The sequence below is a fragment of the Anomaloglossus baeobatrachus genome, chromosome 6, assembly GCF_048569485.1.
Source record: "Anomaloglossus baeobatrachus isolate aAnoBae1 chromosome 6, aAnoBae1.hap1, whole genome shotgun sequence".
Lineage (NCBI taxonomy): Eukaryota > Metazoa > Chordata > Amphibia > Anura > Aromobatidae > Anomaloglossus > Anomaloglossus baeobatrachus.
In genome coordinates this window covers 548229149-548251359 of record NC_134358.1, presented here as the reverse complement: position 1 = coordinate 548251359, position 22211 = coordinate 548229149, and the positions used below count along the sequence as shown (strand labels likewise).

The following is a 22211-nucleotide window of genomic DNA, read 5'->3' as shown; positions in this document are numbered from 1 at the left end:
TGTGAAAGACGGAAAAGGGAAACAACTTTCAAAGGCTCGAAAGGCGGCTTCAAGAGAGTCATTAGAACCTTGTTCAGACTCCAGAGCTCTAACGGCCGCTTGTACGGAGTGATGAGAAGACAAACTCCCTGCAGGAACGTGCGTACCTGCGGAAGTCGGCTAGGCGTTTCTGAAAAAATACAGATAGCGCTGACACTTGTCCTTTAAGGGAGCTGAGCGACCAACCATTTTCCAACCGAGATTGTAGGAAGGAAGGAAAAATAGGCGATGCAAATGGCCAGGGAGAAACTCCTTGAGCAGAGCACCAAGATAAGAATATCTTCCACGAGCTGTGGTAGATCTTGGCGGACGTTGGCTTCTTGGCCTGCGTCATGGTGACAACCACTCCTGAGATAATCCTGAAGACGCTAGGATCCAGGACTCAATGGCTACACCGTCATGTTCAGGGCCGCAAAGTTCAGATGGAAAAAAGGGCCCTTGAAACAGCAAGTCTGGTCGGTCTGGTAGTGCCCACGGTTGGCCTACCGTGAGGTACCACAGATCCGGGAACCCCGACCTCCTCGGCCAATCTGGAGCGACGAGGATGGCGCGGCGACAGTCGGACTTGATCTTGCGCAGCACTCTGGGCAACAATGCCAGAGGTGGGACACATAAGGTAGCCGGGACTGCGACCAATGTTGAACTGAGGCGTCCGCCGCCAGAGCTCGATGATCGTGAGACTGTGCTATGAAGCCGGGACAATGTTGTTGTGCCGTGACGCCATTATGTCGACGTCCGGCATCCCGCAGCGGCGACAGATCTCCTGAAACCCGTCCGGGTGAAGAAATCATTCCCCTGCGTCCATACCCTGGCGACTGAGGAAGTCTGCTTCCTAGTTTACCACGCCTGGGATGTGAACTGCGGATATGGTGGATGCCGTGTCTTCCACCCACGTCAGAATCCGCCGGCTTCCTGGAAGGCTTGCCGGCTGCGTGTTCTTCCGTGGTGGTTGATGTATGCCACCGCTGTGGAGATATCCGACTGAATTCGGATGTGCTTGCTTTTCAGCCACTGCTGGAAGGCTTGTAGGACAAGATACACTGCTCTGATTTCCAGAACATTGATCTGAAGGGTGGACTCTTGCTGAATCCACGTACCTTGAGCCCTGTGGTAGAGAAAACTGCTCTCCACTCTGATAGACTCGTGCCTGTCGTAACTACCGCCCAGGATGGGGGTAGTAAGGACCTTTTTTCTGACCCTGAGGTGGGAAGAAGCCACCACCGTAGAGATTCTTTGGCCGCCTGATAAAGGGAGACGTCTCTGTCGATGGGCGTCGACCTCCCGTCTCATTGGCGGAGAATGTCCCATTGTAGTGGACGCAGATGAAACTGCTCGAAAGGGACTGCCGCCATTGCTACCATCTTACGTGAGAAGTGCATGCGGCGTCTCAATGTGTGCGACTGATCCTAAGGAGAGATTGCAGCCTTGTCTGTAGTGAACGCTGTTTGTCTAGCGGAAGCTTCACTATCGCTGAGAGAGTATGAAACTCCATGCCTAGATATGTTAGTGATTGGCCCGGGGTCGGATCTGACTTTGAAAAGTTGATGATCCACCCGAACTCTGGAGAGTCTCCAGCGCAACGTTCGGCTGTGTTGGCATGTTCCTTAAGAGGGTGCCTTGACAAGTAGATCTCCCAAATACGGGATCACAGAGTGACCTTGAGATTGCAGGACTGGTACTACTGCTGCCATGACCTTAGCGAAGACCCGTGGGGCTATCGCCAGCCGGAAGGCAGAGTTACGAACTGAAGGTGTTCGCGTCCTATAACAAAGCGTAGAAACGCTGGAGCTCTGGATCAATCGGCACGTGGGGATAAGCATCCTTGACGTGTATCGATGTTAGGAAATTTCCTTGAAACATTGAGGCGATGACGGAGCGGGGGGATTACATCCGGAACCGCCTGGTGTTCACGAGCTGGTTGAGCCGTGTTAGATCCAGAACGGGACGAAAATACTCGTCCTTTCTTGGCACCGCAAATAATTCGGAGTAAAAACCGTGACCTTGTTCCTGAAGAGGAACGGGGGTCACCACTCGTTGTGCCTTTAGAGTGCCCACCGCCTGCAGAAGAGCATCGGCTCGGTCGGGAGGTGGAGAAGTTCTGAAGAATTGAGTTGGAGGACGAGAACTGAACTCTATCCTGTACCCGTGAGACAGAATGTCTCTCACCCAACGGTCTTTGACCTGTGACAGCTAAATGTCGCCAAGGCGGGAGAGCCTGCTACCGACCGAGGATGCGGAGAGAGGAGGCCGCAAGTCATGAGGAAGCCTCTTGGAAGCGGGTTTTCAGGCTGTCTTTTTTGGGCGTGACTGAGCCCGCCAAGAAACTGAGCTCCTCTGATCCTTTTGAGTCCTCTTTGGACGAGGAGAAATGGGACCTGCCCGAGCCTTGAAAAGACCGAAAACCCCGACTGTCCCTTGGTATGTTGGGATTTGTTTTGTCTGGGCTGAGGCAAGGAAGAATCCTTACTCTTGAACTGTTTAATGATTACATCTCACGCACACTAAACAGTCGGTCAGCAGAACAAGGCAAACTGGTTAAGCCCTTTTTTGGAAGCAGAATCTGCCTTCCATTCAGTTAACACCCAGGCCGTGCGTAAAACCACGGAGTGAGCGGACGCCACTGCCGTACGGGTCGTAGAGTCTAGGACAGCATTAATCGCATAAGACGCAAATGCAGACATTTGAGCGGTTAAGGATGACACTTGCGGAACAGATGTACGTGTGACCGTGTCCATCTGTGTAAGACAAGCTGAAGTAGCTTGGAGTGCCTCTACGGCTGCGAATGCTGGAGCTAACAGCGCGCCGATAGCCTCATAGATGGATTTCGACCAGAGATCCCTCTGTCTGTCAGTGGCATCTTTAAGTGCAGCCCCATCTTCCACTGCAACTATGGATCTAGCTGCAAGCTGGAGATTGGAGGATGCCCCTTGGGACACTGGGTCCAGCCATTGCCCACGTCAGGGGGTAGGGATAACGTGTATCCTCAGCCGTTTGGAGAAGCGCTTAACTGGATAAGCGTGGTGTTCCTGGACTGCCTGTGTAAAGTCAGGGTGGCCAAGGAAAGTATTTAATTTACGCTTGGGATACGTGAATGGAATTTCTCCTGCTATGAAGCTGACTCTTCCACTGGAGGAGCTGGGGGAGAAATAACTAACATTCTATTGATGGACGCTATGAGATTATTGACTATGGCGTCACTATCAGGTGTATCCAGATTGAGAGCGGTCTCAGGATTAGATCTTGAGCAGCTACCTCCGCCACATCACACAGAGTCCGCTTGCTGGGACCCTGACTAGTGTGATGAAGTCGAGGGCCGCTCATAGTGAGCCTCTCAGGCTGTCTGGGACTGTCGTCCGTGTCAGAGCCGTCACTCTGGGAAGCACATGACACCCTCGGAGCTCAAAGCTGTTCCCACTGAGGGGGACCATGGATAATGAATGAACAGTGGCCATGGATTTGAGAGACTTGTCTGGACTGCAAGGCTTCTAGTATCATAGCCATAGTCTCAGAAGATCTGTCAGTAAATACTGCAGGCTCCGTCCCCATGTCCTGACGATTAGCAGAGACTCCGTAGTATACAATGGGGGTCTATGTACACTGCCGGCCATATAGCCGTACATGCTGTACCGGCTGCATAGAAAACATGTGCTTCTGCACCTCTGTTTTACACAGACAATATGCTGTTATGTCCTCCGCACAATCAAGGAGGGTATATACAAAAATGCAGCTAAACAGTGCAATGCATAGTGAATAAGCATATATGTATATGTGCACTTCGGCACTAGTGGAGTCAGCCCCACAGATGCTGCTTAACGCCTGGTCACAGCGGTTGTGTGACTATCCGAATCCCTGCCAGGGATTCCCAAACTTGTCTCTTCTGTCGCTACAGAAAACACTGACAAGAATGGCTGCCGGCGTCCTGTGTAGAGGAGGAAGCCGTGGGCGTGCCTGAGAAAATGCGGGAATCCGGCTTCACAGTGTACACAGTGAGAGGGGTGGAGTATGCAAAGCATACTCCAGCTCTCAGCGCTGCCGGATTCACCGTGCATCCAGTGAGAGGGGTGGAGTATGCAAAGCATACTCCAGCTCTCAGCGCTGCCGTGCTGTGCAGCGTCACGCCCCTACCCTGACTGGCAGGTCTGTGGGCGGAAACGAAGTGAGACTAGGCCGCGCAAGCCGGGGACTCGAGTGATAAGCGCGGCCGGCATATAAGCCTTGGTCGGCGCGGAAGTCCCCGGCGCACCACAAGTCCCAGCCGCGCCCGAAATAAAAATGGCAACGGCGGTTAGCGCGGTAGTCCCCTAATACACTAACACACCCAGCAAGCTGTAGTGTGCGATGGCACTAGTGCGGGCAGCGCCGCCGTCCCTGGCGCACTAACACACCCAGCAATGCTGCCGTGTGTCCGTGCGCGGTCCCCACAGGGACACAGAGTACCTCAACGTAGCAGGGCCATGTCCCTGAGGATACTCCGCTCCATTCCAGCAGATTCCCAGGAGCTGTGGATGGAGCACGGTCTCAGTGCCTGGAGACCGATATGATCCCACTTCACCCAGAGCCCTGAGGGGATGGGGAAGGAAAGCAGCATGTGGGCTCCAGCCTCCGTACCCGCAATGGGTACCTCAACCTTACAAACACCGCCGACAAAAAGTGGGGTGAGAAGGGAGCATGCTGGGGACCCTAGTATGGGTCCTCTTTTCTTCCATCCGACATAGTCAGCAGCTGCTGCTGACTAAACAGTGGAGCTATGCGTGGATGTCTGACCTCCTTCGCACAAAGCACAAAACTGGTGAGCCAGTGATCCCACTGGGGGTGTATAGCCAGAAGGGGAGGGGCCTTACACTTTTGAGTGTAATACTTTGTGTGGCCTCCGGAGGCAGTAGCTATACACCCAATTGTCTGGGTCTCCCAATGGAGCGACAAAGAAAATTCATTTCTCCTGTGGAGGCGCTGTAGAGAATGATCTGGCGCTGTAGAGAGTGATCTAGCGCCGCACAACCAGTTCTACCCTAACCTACTGTATCCTCACCTATCCCTTGTAGACTGAGCCCTCGCGGGCAGGGTCCTTTATCCTGTACCAGTCTGTGCCTTGTATTGTTTATGATTATTGTACTTGTCCCTATTATGTAAAGCGCCATGGAATAGATGGCGCTATAATAATAAATAATAATAATAATCTGGGATCAGACTATTATTTTAGGGAGTTTCTACATGGAAAGTGTTATTCCCATCTTCATAGATGGATATTGTTGGATAGACCTCGTATAAACAAGTACTTTTGCAATTTACTACTTATTAAAATTTTCAACCGTTCTTGAGATAAACACTTTTTTTCTTTTGTTTACAGCACGTTGCCTTGGAGACCGACCACCGCAGCGAGACAGCGGACCGTGCGCAGTGCTTACAAGAGCTTGTATGTTCGGTTCTGAATCTGGCCGGGATCACTGGAGCTCGCTGTTGTCTCCTAATCCCGGTCAGCTGCAATGCAGAGCTTACAAGCTTGATAGCAGCGGCGGTCGGTCTCCTAGGCAACAAGCTGTAAACAAGAGTGTTATTATTTGAAGAACGGCTACAGATTAATAAGTAGTAAACTGCAAAAATGTTTTTTTTATTTATTTTTTTACAAACACTATCCAATAATATCCATCTATGAAAATGGGAATAGCCCTGTAAGTTTTAAAGGGGTTGTCCCCTGAATAAAAGACCATCCACATGAGATCTATTAGCTTATATGGATGTCACAGACGAGGGGTCCTCCTTTAGGAGCCCAACTGAAAAGCTAATTCGCAGGACTGGAGGACTAGAGCCGTGCCTGTGTTCATCTGCATAGCTGCCATGTAATACCATATTTCCCCTGCAGTGGGCGCTGTTTGTTGGGAACGTCGGGCGTGGAACCAGGAACGATCGTCTGATCAATATGAATTACACATTGTGAAGTAGGTTTTCTGTGGGGAGAAGTTTTAATGCTGCTCTGACAGCTAAAAATGTTGTTTTTCCGCAGTAAATAGAAAGTTTCAGTTTCCATCTATGTGTTACAGAGGACCCGTACATTGCCAGAAATATTTTTCACCTGGTAAATGCCACTGTTCTCTTCCTTCTGATGTGATTTGTTCCTACTCCTCTCCATTCTGGAGATATGGCACCAATTCCTTGTATATAAATCTTGTTAGCCAATTGGGCGTGGTCTTCAAAAAGAATAGGAAGAGGAGTACCACTCCCACTTGGTTAAAAAGATTAGATTCTCCTACAGGAAAGAAGGGGCCATGTCTCAGGAATGGAGAAGAGCAGGAACAAAAGAGAAACACCCCTGGATTCAGGAGAACAGCGGCATTTACACCAGGGGAAACAAAATACAAATTTATGGTAAGCGACAAGTCCCCTATGAATGGAGGAGGAGGTGAGCTGTGATATCACCTATTGTGAATGGCGGACTATGTGTTTTCTACTGTATATGGAAGTGTTATCAGTAATTGTACAGGAGGAGGTGAGCTGTGACATCACATATTGAGAATGGTGTATCATGTGTTATCTACTGTATATAGAGGTGTTTTCAGTCATTGTACAGGAGGGGGAGGAGGTGAGCTGTGCTATCACCTATTGTGAATAGTGGATCCTTTATTATCTACTGTATATAGAGGTGCTATTAGTCATTGTACAGGAGGGGGAGGAGGTGAGCTGTGATATCACCTATTGTGAATGGTGAATTCTGTGTTATCTACTGTATATAGAGGTGTTTTCAGTCCTTGTACAGGAGGGGGAGGAGGTGAGCTGTGCTATCACCTATTGTCAATAGTGGATCCTTTATTATCTACTGTATATAGAGGTGCTATTAGTCATTGTACAGGAGGGGGAGGAGGTGAGCTGTGATATCACCTATTGTGAATGGTGAATTCTGTGTTATCTACTGTATATAGAGGTGTTTTCAGTCATTGTACAGGAGGGGGAGGAGGTGAGCTGTGCTATCACCTATTGTGAATGGTGAATCATGTGTTATCTACTGTATATAGAGGTGTTATCAGTCATTGTACAGGAGGGGGAGGAGGTGATCTGTGATATCACCTATTGTGAATGGTGAATCCTGTGTTATCTACTGTATATAAAGGTGTTATTAGTCATTGTACAGAAGGAGGAGGTGAGCTGTAACAGTTCCTATTGTGAATAGTGGATCTTGTGTTATCTACTATATATAGAGGTGTTATCAGTCATTGTACAGGAGGAGGAGGAGGATGTGAGCTGTGATATCACCTATTGTGGATAGTGGATCTTGTGTTATCTACTGTATATAGAGGTATCATAAGTCATGTGTAGAGGAAGAGGCGAGATAGCTATTGATAAGGTTGTTATACCAAGTTGTTGTCGGTGGTAAGACCGGTCTCAGCGGGGGCATTCTGGCAGCGCTCCTGGAGGTCTTCTTGTGAGGAGGAGGTTATGAACACTAGAGGTTGGGAAGTCACCAATTCTCCTACAGACAAGCCAGTGAAATCACAGGTAATGGAATTGCTTCCAGATAAGCTGTGGCAGGTCTGTAAAGACAATTGAAGGAAGACATGTTACCTGTGATGGCCAGAAGAATGGTGACGGCTGCAGCAGAAGCGAAGCTCTAGGGTTAACGGCTGAGCACTTGACATCACCTGTGAGCACTTAGGAGGCTGCCCTGTGTACAGCATACTCCCTTAGCTCTAAACATACGGTAATGACACCCATGAGTAAGCTACCGTAAATACTGCGAAACGTACGTTGGGTTCTCCACGGAAGTCTCTCCTACTGGCTTACTTTTCCTAGTGCTGGCACCTATACCGGTAATACGCCGCACCATTTTTCTCCCTTTTCGTTGAGATACATATTATAGCCATGGCTGCTTTTTTACTTCAGGGAACTTAGATTGTGAATGGGTATGAGGTGGAGTATTTACAGCGTTATGTAAAGCTCACCCACTGTACTTTCTAGAGGTGTCTCTATATGACTTTTCTCATCTCAGGTGTTGCTGTATAACTATGTAACATGTGTATTTACTGTCTATATATATTTATGTATTGCAGATACATTTCAGCACACGATATCTGTTGCACTGTTTTTCGCTTTTAATCTTTTCTATATAAATAAAATTGATTTTATATTTGTACCTTTAAAAACTCCGCTTTTTTTGTGAGGTATAATGTAGATGGAGTGGGTTGTGGGCCCAAAGCTTTCACTTGTTTGCACGGTTGTACCCACATTACATTAAAATGTGCCATAAGTTTTCTTTTTGTTTAAAATTTATTTTCAGCTTGAAATATATGAATAGAAGTAAAAAAAATGCCTTTAAAAGTGTTCGTATTCTTTAAGTAATTAATTGATAAATCAGTTAGTGGTTAATGATGTGAATAGATGACGATAGGACAATAGTGATAATAAAAGGATGTCACTAGAAGGTCACTGATCAATTCCGAGTCTCCGGCCCATTGATGGCGCTGCCCAGGAACTACAAGTACAATTAATATTTAGTTTCTTGCCTTTCTCCATACACTAATCAGCCATAGCATTAAAACCAACAGTAGAGGAAGCGATAAGAAAGGCGCCAACGACAGTATGGGGGAGAGTGAGCAGCGGAGGGGAGCGGAGAGGTGAGTATTGGTTGCTTTTTATTTTTCTATCTAATATATAAAGCTGAATGTGTGTGTGTGTGTGTGTATATGTGTGTGTGTATGTGTGTGTGTGTGTGTGTGTGTGTGTGTGTGTGTGTGTGTGTGTGTGTGTGTGTGTGTATGTGTCCGGGATTGGCATCTGCACCGTCGCAGCTACAGCCACAAAATTTTGCACACTCACACTTCTGGACCCCGAGAGCGTCATAGGCTATGTTTCGAAGGGAAATTTGAACCCCGCGCTTTACAGTTATTCGCCAAAAAACCTGCCTCTATTAAAGTGAATGGAGCTGGGAGCCACAGTGCAGCCAGAACTTCAGAAGAATGCGCAGCCACGCCCTTATATGGAATGTTGGCGTGTCCCAATGCAGCCAGGGAAAGAGACAGACACAGACAGGGAAAGAGGCAGACACAGGCAGGGAAAGAAACAGACATAGACAGGGTAAGAGACAGACACAAAGAGACAGACACAGACAAAGAGACAGAGACAGACAGAGGGAAACAGACAGACAGGGAAAGAAAGGGAAAGAGACAGACGGTAAGAGACAGACAAAGACAGGTAAAGAGACAGACAAAGAGACAGACACAGGGAAAGAGAGGGAAAGAGACAGACAGGGAAAGAGACAGACAGGGAAAGAGACAGGCAAGGAAAGTGACAGAGATAGACAGACAGGGAAAGAGATTGAGACAGATCGAGAAAGAGACAGAGACAGTCAGAGACAGACAGGGAAAGAGACAGGCAGACAAAGAGATAGAGAGAGAGACAGAGAGATATATACAGAGGGGGAGACAGACGGAGAATGGGAGAGAAACAGAGAGACAGTTACTATCCCGGGCAGCGGATATTGTATGCAGAATAAATTTTTGTTAATACATTCTATTTTGTTAACAACAGTTATTAACCCGGGCAAAGCCGGGAAGTACACCTAGTATGTAATCTTTATTATTCTCTGAGGTCTCTCCAGATCAAAGAGCAGAATAAAAGGACATTCAATTTTTAGAAAACAAATTGACTGCAAATTGGCGGATTCAAATCCAAAATTGGACCACTTGCACACTCGCCAGGACCGAATGTGATTGAGTGTGGGGAGGCCGGGAAAATTGCTGTCCACCATCATTGAATGAAGGTGTATTTGCTGCTAATGATTTTATGCAAAAAACCACAGGATTCCTTCAAGGGTCTTGCTGAGTGGTTTTGAAGTCATAGCTGATGGGTGTATATATAGAAATATAGGAGAAAGAAATAAGAGCTGGTCACGTTCTGTAATGGAAGCGCACTGCATAGAATCCAGGAGTGCTCTGGTAAACAAATTACTGGCGGATTTGGATAAAAAAAAAAAAAAAAATGCCGACACATCCATAAAATATAAAAACATACTTCTTTATTAAGACACTAGCTGTACTACCCGGCTTCGCCCGGGTTAATAACGGTTGTTAACAAAATATAATGTATTAACTCCCGGGATAGTAACTGTCTCTCTGTTTCTCTCCCATTCTCTGTCTCCCCTTCTGTATATATCTCTCTGTCTCTCTCTCTTTGTCTGTCTTTCTGTCTCTTTCCCTGTCTGTCTCTGACTGTCTCTTTCTCCGTCTGTCTCAATCTCTTTCCCTGTCTGTCTATATATCTCTGTCTCTTTACCTGTCTGTCTCTTTCCCTCTCTGTCTGTCTCTTTACCTGTCTTTGTCTGTCTCTTACCCTGTCTGTCTCTTTCCCTTTTTTTCCCTGTCTGTTTGTCTGTGTCTGTCTCTTTGTCTGTGTCTTTCGTCAGTCTGTCTCTTTGTCTGTGTCTGTCTCTTTGTGTCTGTCTCTTACCCTGTCTATGTCTGTTTCTTACCCTGTCTGTGTCTGCCTCTTTCCCTGGCTGCATTGTGACACGCCAACATTCCATATAAGGGCATGGCTGCGCATTCTTCTGAAGTTCTGGCTGCACTGTGGCTCCCAGATCTATTCGCTTTAATGGAGGCAGGTTTTTTGGCGAATAACTGTAAAGCGTGAGGTTAAAATTTCCCCTCAAAACATAGCCTATGACGCTCTCGGGGTCCAGACGTGTGAGTGTGCAAAATTTTGTGGCTGTAGCTGCGACGGTGCAGATGCCAATCCCGGACATACACACACACATACATACATACATACATACATACATACATACACACATACACACACACACACACACACACACACACACACATTCAGCTTTATATATTAGATGGGTTAAAAAATGTGGAACCACATAGTGCCCGGCGTTGCTGACGTGAGAAACATCTCTAGTCATAGGATGGTACAGGGAACTATGGAACCAATAAAAAATATCACATTTAAGAAAGAAAAACATATCATGTGAATGCCACAATTAAAGGGAACCTGTCAGGTGCAATATGCACCCAGAACCACGAGCAGTTCTGCGTCCATGTATCTAGTAGCTTAGATAAAGGGATCATTAGAAAACGTATTTCTAAAGATCCTTTATCATATGCTAATGAGGCCAGCGACTAGTCTCAAGGGTGTTAGTTCCCTTGGCTAGTCGGCCCCCTTAGCATGTAAGCACGCCACTGTGGGCATACTAATATGCTAATGACTGCACAGCGACGCCGCACATGCCTCACTCTTAAAGGCAGCTGGAGGAGGATGGATGTGCACTGCGCATGATCTGGAGTCCTCAGCACTTCCGGTTATGTACACTATACCTCACTGAAGCCAGGACGCTTACACCTGGCATCAGTTAGTGTGCATAATCGGAAGCCTCAGGTACTCCGGATCATGCGCAGTGCACATCCATCCTCCTCCGGCTGCCATTAAGAGTGAGGTATGTGCGGTGTCGCTGCCCATTCATAAGCATGTTAGATCGCCCACAGGAGCCTTCTAGCATGGTATGCGGGCCAACTAGCCAAGGGAAGTAACGCCCTTGTGACTATTCCCTGCGCTCATTAGCATACGATAAAAGAAATATCTTTAGAAATGCTTTTTCTAAAGATCTGCTTATTTATGCTAGTGTATACAGGGACGGTTAGGCAGGAATCACTAATATGCACCCAGAACTGCTAATGGTTCTGGGTGCATATTGGAACTCACAGGTTCACTTTAAATCAAGAAATAAATAAAAAACAAATAAAGAAAAAAAAAATATCCACAAAATTGGATAATAAAGTATTAAATACAAAAAATGAAAAACAAAAAATAACGTGTCACATGCGTCAAGAACTAAGTGGTTCCACATTTCTTAAATAAAGAAGAATGTTTTTATATGTTATGGATGTGCCGGCATTTTTCTTCATTTTTTTATATAGATCTATACTTTTCTTTGATTTGAGATGATGAAGCATGATGCATGGATCAGTACCTGATCTGAGCTGCCATTCCCCAAGTCAGAGTCATTGGAGCTCCCGAAATAAAGGCGCCAAATATTGGATTTTGTATCATCTGGAGGAATTTTGATCATATCTAGAGAAGTAAAAGACTGTTCTAGGGCGCTGTCTGGTTCTCCTGAAGATTCGTCAGATATACTGCTTTGGTTCAAGAAAATCATTGATGATAAACTGGCGTCGCTGTCGGATCCAGATCCGCTGTCCTGAAACACGGAAGGTGAATAGTCAGAATGTCTGTACAAATGTTCACAAAGAAGAAGCGAAATGGGATGTGTCATAAAGAAAACCCTTTATAAAGAGGAATATGGCAATATAATGCATGGATGGGCCAAGACCACCGCAGAAGGGGGCGCTCTATTCTGGCTCAGATGGGGGTCCGGACCGGAAGGGCTTCATTTGTTATGTTCATGTTTGACTTCGTATTGGTCCTACCTGGGGTGCGCTGGGTGCGAGGCGGGAATGGATCGCCTCTAGCTGTGCATTGTATAACAAGGCCCTCAGATCTGCTCCGGTGAAGTTCTCAGTGCGACTGGAAATGTACTGAAAATCCACATCACCGTCCAACGTCAAAAGGCGGCTGAGACCTTTAAGGATTTCATATCGAGACGCCTGGAAAAATTAAACCAAAACAACTATTTAAGGGGGTCTAACTGAGTCTAAAGGCTGCTTTACACCAGACAATCTATAGTGCGATAGATCGTCGGGGTCACGGTTTTTGTGACGCACATTCGGCATTGCTGGCGATGCCGGCCTGTGTGACACCTCCTAGCGACGCAGTATCGCTCACAAATCGTGAGTCGTGTACTGCTCGCTAGGTTCCATAATATCGTTTAATTTAGTTGTTCATCGTTTCCAGGGTAGCACACGTCGCTCCGTGTAACACCCCGGGAACGATGAACAGCAGCTCACCTGCGTCACGCGGCCGCCGCCGGCTATGTGAAGGAAGGAGGTGGGCGGGATGTTTACGTCCCGCTCATCTCCGCCCCTCCGCTTCCATTGGCCGGCGGCCGTGTGACGTCGCTGTGACGCCGAACGTCCCTCCCACTCCAGGAAGTGGACGTTCGCCGCCCACAGCGAGGTCGCACGAGAGGTAAGTATGTGTGACGCGGGTTACTGACTTTGTGCGACACGGGCAGCGATTTGCCAGTGACGCAAAAAGGACGGGGGCGGGTACGATCGATTGTGAAATTGCACAATCGGTCGTACCGTGTAAAGCAACCTTTAATATTTGGGGCCATTACCTGAAAATCTTCCAATACTCGGCCCTGATCGCTGGGCTAGGATTTGCGACAATTGCATTCATGCTATAAATGTAAAGCTCTTGAACTGCCTGTACTATGTAGCCTCGCCATCTTCACTAAGAGACCGGCTCTTATGTGAATTTATGGTGGGCTTGTACAAATACACAGCAGCCAATCTGAATGAGCAGAGCTGCAGTATAAAGCAGCAGTCCAAAGCTGGACATACACACGAGATACTTGTCGGCAGACTCTCAAGTTTTCAATGGGGGGAGAAGAAATAGCCGCATCCAGACACTTCTGGCAGAGGCTTTTGTCCCTGGAAAATTCCTTCCAGATTGAAATTCCAGTAGCCGGATTCAGGGGAGAGTGAAGAGGACGCCGTACACATCAGATGGTCGGCTGCTCCTGGCGACATAGGTGGTTCCGGCTGTCTTTCATCTAATGTGTCTGAGGGCCTAAAAGGGGTTGTCCGGGACTTTAACATTAATGGCATATCCTTAGGATCTGATCAGTGGGGTACGACACCCAGGACCCCTGCCAATCAGCTGATGCCTATGCCACCAACCGAAACGACTCAGTATTAGAGCTGCGCAGCTCTATCGATGGAATAGTGGCCGAAACAAGGTACTACACATCCACCCCGTATTGATTTGAATAGGAGGCAGATATGCGATATTCAGCAGTGGCAACTATACAGTTGACAGAGCTGTATAGTTGCCGCTGCAACTCCAATACTGAGCAGTTCCGGCCACCGACACCCCGGGAATAACTGATCAGTGGAGGTGGTGTGTGTCACCCCCCCATTGATGACTTATCCTAAAGATGATCCATTAATGTTAAAGTTCCTGACAACCCCTTTAAGACTTCTTACGCCTTCTATATATACTACTACCTTATGGACACGCTGTCACATACCTCCTAAATGTATGACAAAAAAAATATATCAGTTTTGACATACATGGGGTATGGATGTGTTTGGTGTATGTATCCAGAGTCATTTACAGGAAAAAAAGGCATAAAATGTGATATAAGTATAGCCAGACATGCTTTTTTTTTACCATTCCTGACCTGGTCTGGGGGTGGACAATACAAACATTCATCCAAGCGACCAGGTCGAAGCAGGGCAGGATCAATCAAATCCGGGCGACTTGTAGCTGCCACAACATAAACTCCTAATAAAATGCATGAAACAATTAGTTATATCTCTCTATATCTCTCTTTCTCACATTATATATATATATATATATATATATATATATATATATATACATATACACACACACACACACACACACACACACACACACACACACACACACACACACACACACACACACACACACACAGTTAGGTCCAGAAATATTTGGACAGTGACACAATTTTGGCGAGTTGGGCTCTGCATGCCACCACATTGGATTTGAAATGAAACCTCTACAACAGAATTCAAGTGCAGATTGTAACGTTTAATTTGAAGGTTTGAACAAAAATATCTGATAGAAATTGTAGGAATTGTCACATTTCTTTACAAACACTCCACATTTTAGGAGGTCAAAAGTAATTGGACAAATAAACCAAACCCAAAAAAAAAATTTTATTTTCAATATTTTGTTGCGAATCCTTTGGAGGCAATCACTGCCTTAAGTCTGGAACCCATGGACATCACCAAACGCTGGGTTTCCTCCTTCTTAATGCTTTGCCAGGCCTTTACAGCCGCAGCCTTCAGGTCTTGCTTGTTTGTGGGTCTTTCCGTCTTAAGTCTGGATTTGAGCAAGTGAAATGCATGCTCAATTGGGTTAAGATCTGGTGATTGACTTGGCCATTGCAGAATGTTCCACTTTTTTGCACTCATGAACTCCTGGGTAGCTTTGGCTGTATGCTTGGGGTCATTGTCCATCTGTACTATGAAGCGCCGTCCGATCAACTTTGCGGCATTTGGCTGAATCTGGGCTGAAAGTATATCCCGGTACACTTCAGAATTCATCCGGCTACTCTTGTCTGCTGTTATGTCATCAATAAACACAAGTGACCCAGTGCCATTGAAAGCCATGCATGCCCATGCCATCACGTTGCCTCCACCATGTTTTACAGAGGATGTGGTGTGCCTTGGATCATGTGCCGTTCCCTTTCTTCTCCAAACTTTTTTCTTCCCATCATTCTGGTACAGGTTGATCTTTGTCTCATCTGTCCATAGAATACTTTTCCAGAACTGAGCTGGCTTCATGAGGTGTTTTTCAGCAAATTTAACTCTGGCCTGTCTATTTTTGGAATTGATGAATGGTTTGCATCTAGATGTGAACCCTTTGTATTTACTTTCATGGAGTCTTCTCTTTACTGTTGACTTAGAGACAGATACACCTACTTCACTGAGAGTGTTCTGGACTTCAGTTGATGTTGTGAACGGGTTCTTCTTCACCAAAGAATGTATGCGGCGATCATCCACCACTGTTGTCATCCGTGGACGCCCAGGCCTTTTTGAGTTCCCAAGCTCACCAGTCAATTCCTTTTTTCTCAGACTGTACCCGACTGTTGATTTTGCTACTCCAAGCATGTCTGCTATCTCTCTGATGGATTTTTTCTTTTTTTTCAGCCTCAGGATGTTCTGCTTCACCTCAATTGAGAGTTCCTTAGACCGCATGTTGTCTGGTCACAGCAACAGCTTCCAAATGCAAAACCACACACCTGTAATCAACCCCAGACCTTTTAACTACTTCATTGATTACAGGTTAACGAGGGAGACGACTTCAGAGTTAATTGCAGCCCTTAGAGTCCCTTGTCCAATTACTTTTGGTCCCTTGAAAAAGACGAGGCTATGCATTACAGAGCTATGATTCCTAAACCCTTTCTCCGATTTGGATGTGAAAACTCTCATATTGCAGCTGGGAGTGTGCACTTTCAGCCCATATTATATATATAATTGTATTTCTGAACATGTTTTTGTAAACAGCTAAAATAACAAAACTTGTGTCACTGTCCAAATATTTCTGGACCTAACTGTATATGTATATGTTATGAACAGGACCCCATGCAATGAGGCTTTTACCTTGTAACCCCTCCACACCATCCAGCTGTGTCAGCATCTGATTGACCACCCTGTCGGTGACCCCCGTATTATCGTGTCCCCTTCGTGGCGCGATGGAATCAAACTCGTCAAAGAACAGGATGCAAGGCTTGGCAGCCTGCGCTCTGCAAGTATAGGGCATAAGAAGGAAACTTCAATAGCACTTTGGCCCCATCGGTGACAAATCCTGTGTAAATGCAGCTGCCATAGTGATCAGTTGTGCCGGCTCCCTGCGCTCCTGGCACACAGCAGAAATTACTGAGGATGATGCAGGGAAAATATAATATTACACGGTGGGCTACAATAAGAGTGGCTGAAATCCGCCAGACCCACAGACATTCTTACATTGTAGAACTTGCAATATATCATCACTTTAAGACAGGCATGTCAAACTCAGATACACAAAGGACCAAATAATGGACCCCACATAGCCCTCCATACAGAATAATTTTGCCACGTAGCCCTCCATACAGAATGAGGGGCCCCACATAGCCCTCCATACAGAATAATGTGCCCCACATAGCCCTCCATACAGAATAATGGGCTCCACATAGCCCTCCATACAGAATAATGGCGCCACGTAGCCCTCCATACAGAATAATGGGCCCCACACACATAGTCCTCCATACAGAATAATGGTCCCACATAGCCCTCCAAACAGAATAATGGGCCCCACATAGCCCTCCAAACAGAATAATGGGCCCCACATAGCCCTCCATACAGAATAATGGGCCCCACATAGCCCTCCATACAGAATAATGGGCCCCACACACATAGTCCTCCATACAGAATAATGGTCCCACATAGCCCTCCAAACAGAATAATGGGCCCCACATAGCCCTCCAAACAGAATAATGGGCCCCACATAGCCCTCCATACAGAATAATGGGCCCCACATAGTCCTCCATACAGAATAATGGGCCCCACATAACCCTCCATACAGAATAATGGGCTCCACATAACCCTCCATACAGAATAATGGGCCCCACATAGTCCTCCATACAGAATAATGGGCCCCACATAGCCCTCCATACAGAATAATGTGCCCCACATAGTCCTCCATACAGAATAATGGGGTCCACATAGCCCTCCATACAGAATAATGGGGTCCACATAGTCCTCCATACAGAATAATGTGCCCCACATAGTCCTCCATACAGAATAATGGGCCCCACATAGTCCTCCATACAGAATAATGGGTCCCACATAGTCCTCCATACAGAATAATGGGGTCCACATAGCCCTCCATACAGAATAATGGGGTCCACATAGTCCTCCATACAGAATAATGTGTCCCACATAGCCCTCCATACAGAATAATGGGCCCCACATAGCCCTCCATACAGAATAATGGGCCCCACATAGCCCTCCATACAGAATAATGGGCCCCACATAGCCCTCCATACAGAATAATGGGCCCCACATAGCCCTCCATACAGAATAATTTGCCTCACATAGTCCTCCATACAGAATAATGGGCCCCACATAGCCCTCCATACAGAATAATGGGCCCCACATAACCCTCCATACAGAATAATGGGTCCCACATATCCCTCCATACAGAATAATGGGCCCCACATAGCCCTCCATACAGAATAATGGGCCCCACATAGCCCTCCATACAGAATAATGAGCCCAACATAGCCCTCCATACAGAATAATGGGCCCCACATAGCCCTCCGTACAGAATAATGAGCCCCACATAGCCCTCCGTACAGAATAATGGACCCCACATAGCCCTCCATACAGAATAATGGGCCCCACATAGCCCTCCATACAGAATAATGGGCCCCACATAGCCCTCCATACAGAATAATGGGCCCCACATAGCCCTCCATACAGAATAATGGGCCCCACATAGCCCTCCATACAGAATAATTTGCCTCACATAGTCCTCCATACAGAATAATGGGCCCCACATAGCCCTCCATACAGAATAATGGGCCCCACATAACCCTCCATACAGAATAATGGGTCCCACATATCCCTCCATACAGAATAATGGGCCCCACATAGCCCTCCATACAGAATAATGGGCCCCACATAGCCCTCCATACAGAATAATGAGCCCAACATAGCCCTCCATACAGAATAATGGGCCCCACATAGCCCTCCGTACAGAATAATGAGCCCCACATAGCCCTCCGTACAGAATAATGGACCCCACATAGCCCTCCATACAGAATAATGGGCCCCACATAGCCCTCCATACAGAATAATGAGCCCCACATAGCCCTCCATACAGAAGAATGGGCCCCACATAGCCCTCCATACAGAATAATGAGCCCCACATAGCCCTCCATACAGAATAATGGACCCCACATAGCCCTCCATACAGAATAATGGGCCCCACATAGCCCTCCATACAGAATAATGGGCACCACATAGCCCTCCATACAGAATAATGTGCTCCACATAGTCCTCCATACAGAATAATGGGCCCCACATAGCCCTCCATACAGAATAATGGACCCCACATAACCCTCCATACAGAATAATGGCCCCACATAGTCCTCCATACAGAATAATGTGCCCCACATAGTCCTCCATACAGAATAATGGGCTCCACATAGCCCTCCAGACAGAATAATGGGCCCACATAGCCCTCCATACAGAATAATGGCCCCACATAGCCCTCCATACAGAATAATGAGCCCCACATAGCCCTCCATACAGAATAATGGCTCCACATAGTTCTCCATACAGAATAATGAGCCCCACATAGTCCTCCATAAAGAATAATGGCCCCACATAGTCCTCCATACAGAATAATGGGCCCCACATAGCCCTCCATACAGAATAATGGGCCCCACATAGCCCTCCATACAGAATAATGGGTCCCACATATCCCTCCATACAGAATAATGGACCCCACATAGCCCTCCATACAGAATAATGGGCCCCACATAGCCCTCCATACAGAATAATGGGCACCACATAGTCCTCCATACAGAATAATGGGCCCCACATAGCCCTCCATACAGAATAATGGGCCCCACATAGCCCTCCATACAGAATAATTTGCCTCACATAGTCCTCCATACAGAATAATGGGCCCCACATAGCCCTCCATACAGAATAATGGGCCCCACATAGCCCTCCATACAGAATAATGGGCCCCATAGCCCTCCATACAGAATAATGAGCCCCACATAGCCCTCCATACAGAATAATGGGCCCCACATAGCCCTCCATACAGAATAATGAGCCCCACATAGCCCTCCATACAGAATAATGGACCCCACATAGCCCTCCATACAGAATAATGGGCCCCACATAGCCCTCCATACAGAATAATGAGCCCCACATAGCCCTCCATACAGAAGAATGGGCCCCACATAGCCCTCCATACAGAATAATGAGCCCCACATAGCCCTCCATACAGAATAATGGACCCCACATAGCCCTCCATACAGAATAATGGGCCCCACATAGCCCTCCATACAGAATAATGGGCACCACATAGCCCTCCATACAGAATAATGGGCCCCACATAGCCCTCCATACAGAATAATGAGCCCCACATAGCCCTCCATACAGAATAATGGACCCCACATAGCCCTCCATACAGAATAATAGGCCCCACATAGCCCTCCATACAGAATAATGAGCCCCACATAGCCCTCCATACAGAATAATGGGCCCCACATAGCCCTCCATACAGAATAATGGGCACCACATAGCCCTCCATACAGAATAATGGGCCCCACATAGCCCTCCATACAGAATAATGAGCCCCACATAGCCCTCCATACAGAATAATGGACCCCACATAGCCCTCCATACAGAATAATGGGCCCCACATAGCCCTCCATACAGAATAATGAGCCCCACATAGCCCTCCATACAGAATAATGGGCCCCACATAGCCCTTCATACAGAATAGTAATTTCCCATTACACTGCATTGTAAAAAAATCATCATATAGATAATATTACCTTGTAAAGACATCCCGCACCGCCTGCTCACTGGCTCCAATATATTTACTGAGAAGTTCAGGACCCTAGAGGACACAGAATGAAATGTCTTGACTTGCTCCCATAGACAGAGCCGATATGTGACATTACAGTGGCGTGCAATGCTCGGGGTTTATGCCACAAAACACAGTGATTACCTTAATGCTGATGAAATTCATCCCACTTTCATGAGCGATAACACCAGCCAGCAGTGTCTTCCCAGTGCCCGGTGCCCCATACAGCAACACCCCCGATCGGTGTCGGATTGGAAGGTTTGCAAATAATTCTGGATACTATAAAAAAAAAAAAGTAATTTACATTTCTGAGAATATTTTTTTTAAAGCATACCTATAAATTCAACTGTACATACACAATTATCTCTCGTGTGTACATGAAAAATAACAGAATTCCTGTCCATTAGATCACTTGTATCCTGGACTTTTCTCCTCTGCAGCCTCTCTCTGTAATTTTCAGTTGTCTCTGAGCTGGTGTGTGCAGATTATCTGCTATGATGTCTCCCATACTCTGCACACATACAGACATGGGGGATTCCTGCTCTCATGACTCTAAGTAACTCATGATCAGAAGCAGCAGCACAATATAGAGCAGTATTGAGCTGTGTAGCTGTACCTCCAGCTCTGGAGTGAGACTAGCTGCCATGATGTCTCCTATACACAGCACACACACTGACATGGGGGATTCCTGCTCTCTTCTCTCTATGTAGCTTATGATCAGAAGTAGCAGCACAATATAGAGCAGTATTGAGCTGTGTAGCTGTGCCTCCAGCTCTGGAGTGAGACTAGCTGCCATGATGTCTCCTATACACAGCACACACACTGACATGGGGGATTCCTGCTCTCTTCTCTCTATGTAGCTTATGATCAGAAGCAGCAGCACAATATAGAGCAGTATTGAGCTGTGTAGCTGTGCCTCCAGCTCTGGAGTGAGACTAGCTGCCATGATGTCTCCTATACACAGCACACACACTGACATGGGGGATTCCTGCTCTCTTCTCTCTATGTAGCTTATGTTCAGAAGCAGCAGCACAATATACAGCAGTACTGAGCTGTGTAGCTGTGCCTCCAGCTCTGGAGTCAGACTAGCTGCTATGATGTCTCCTATACACAGCACATGCAGACATGAGGGATTCCTGTTCTCTTCTATCTATGTACCTCATATTAAGACGCAGCAGCACAATATACAGCAGTATTGAGTTGTGTAGCTGTGAATCCAGTTCTGGAATGAGGCTACCTGCCATGATGTCTCACATACACAGCACACACTGACATGAGGAATTCCTGCTTTCTTGTTACATAATTACATAGTTACTAAGGTTGAAAAAAGACCTAGGTCCATCTAGTTCACCCTTCCTCCACCAGTTCTAAATTTGGTCACAAAGTCATTTATAACCAACAATGTTGTGTACTGAGGAAATCCTCCAGCCCTGATATAAAAGCTGTTATAGTATCTGCCATTACTACCTCTTGTGGTCGACATTCCACAGTCTGACTGCTCTAACTGTAAAGAACCCTTTCCTATTTAGCTGCCGGAATCGCTTTTCTTCCACTTACAGTGAGTGCCCCCTGGTCCTTAGTATTGTCTTTGGGAGGAATAAGTCATGTGCCAGTCCTTTATATTGACCACACATGTATTTATACATATAAATGAGATCTCCTCTGAGACGTCTTTTTTCTAAGCTAAACATATCTAACTTTTTCCTCCTCTCATCATACGGGCGGCCTCCATTACTCATCATACGGGCGGCCTCCATTACTCATCATACCGGCGGCCTCCATTACTCATCATACCGGCGGCCTCCATTCCTTGTAGTAGTCTAGTTACCCGCCTTTGAACTGACTCTAACTTCTGAATGTCCTTTTTAAAATGTGGAGCCCAAAACTGGATCCCATATTCCAGATGTGGCCTTACAAGT

The 22211-nt window shown here is 46.7% G+C and overlaps 2 protein-coding genes across 3 annotated transcripts in view; one reads left to right on the top strand and one right to left on the bottom strand.

Moving 5' to 3' along the window:
- The window catches only part of RBM48 (RNA binding motif protein 48), a 115167-nt gene that overhangs the window by 3070 nt on the left and 89886 nt on the right, over positions 1-22211 (top strand). The window lies entirely within an intron of this gene.
- Positions 1-22211, bottom strand: part of PEX1 (peroxisomal biogenesis factor 1) — a 95044-nt gene that overhangs the window by 13735 nt on the left and 59098 nt on the right. The window contains exons 16-22 of one of the 2 annotated variants that reach the window (XM_075315653.1): positions 20437-20571; positions 20261-20325; positions 16305-16447; positions 14333-14436; positions 12456-12632; positions 11999-12226; positions 7386-7562 (exon numbers count right to left, since the gene is read on the bottom strand). In XM_075315653.1, the coding sequence (XP_075171768.1) occupies positions 7386-7562; positions 11999-12226; positions 12456-12632; positions 14333-14436; positions 16305-16447; positions 20261-20325; positions 20437-20571 (1029 nt within the window). The remainder of the gene's footprint in view (positions 1-7385; positions 7563-11998; positions 12227-12455; positions 12633-14332; positions 14437-16304; positions 16448-20260; positions 20326-20436; positions 20572-22211) is intronic. The other variant, XM_075315654.1, reaches the window with a different exon arrangement.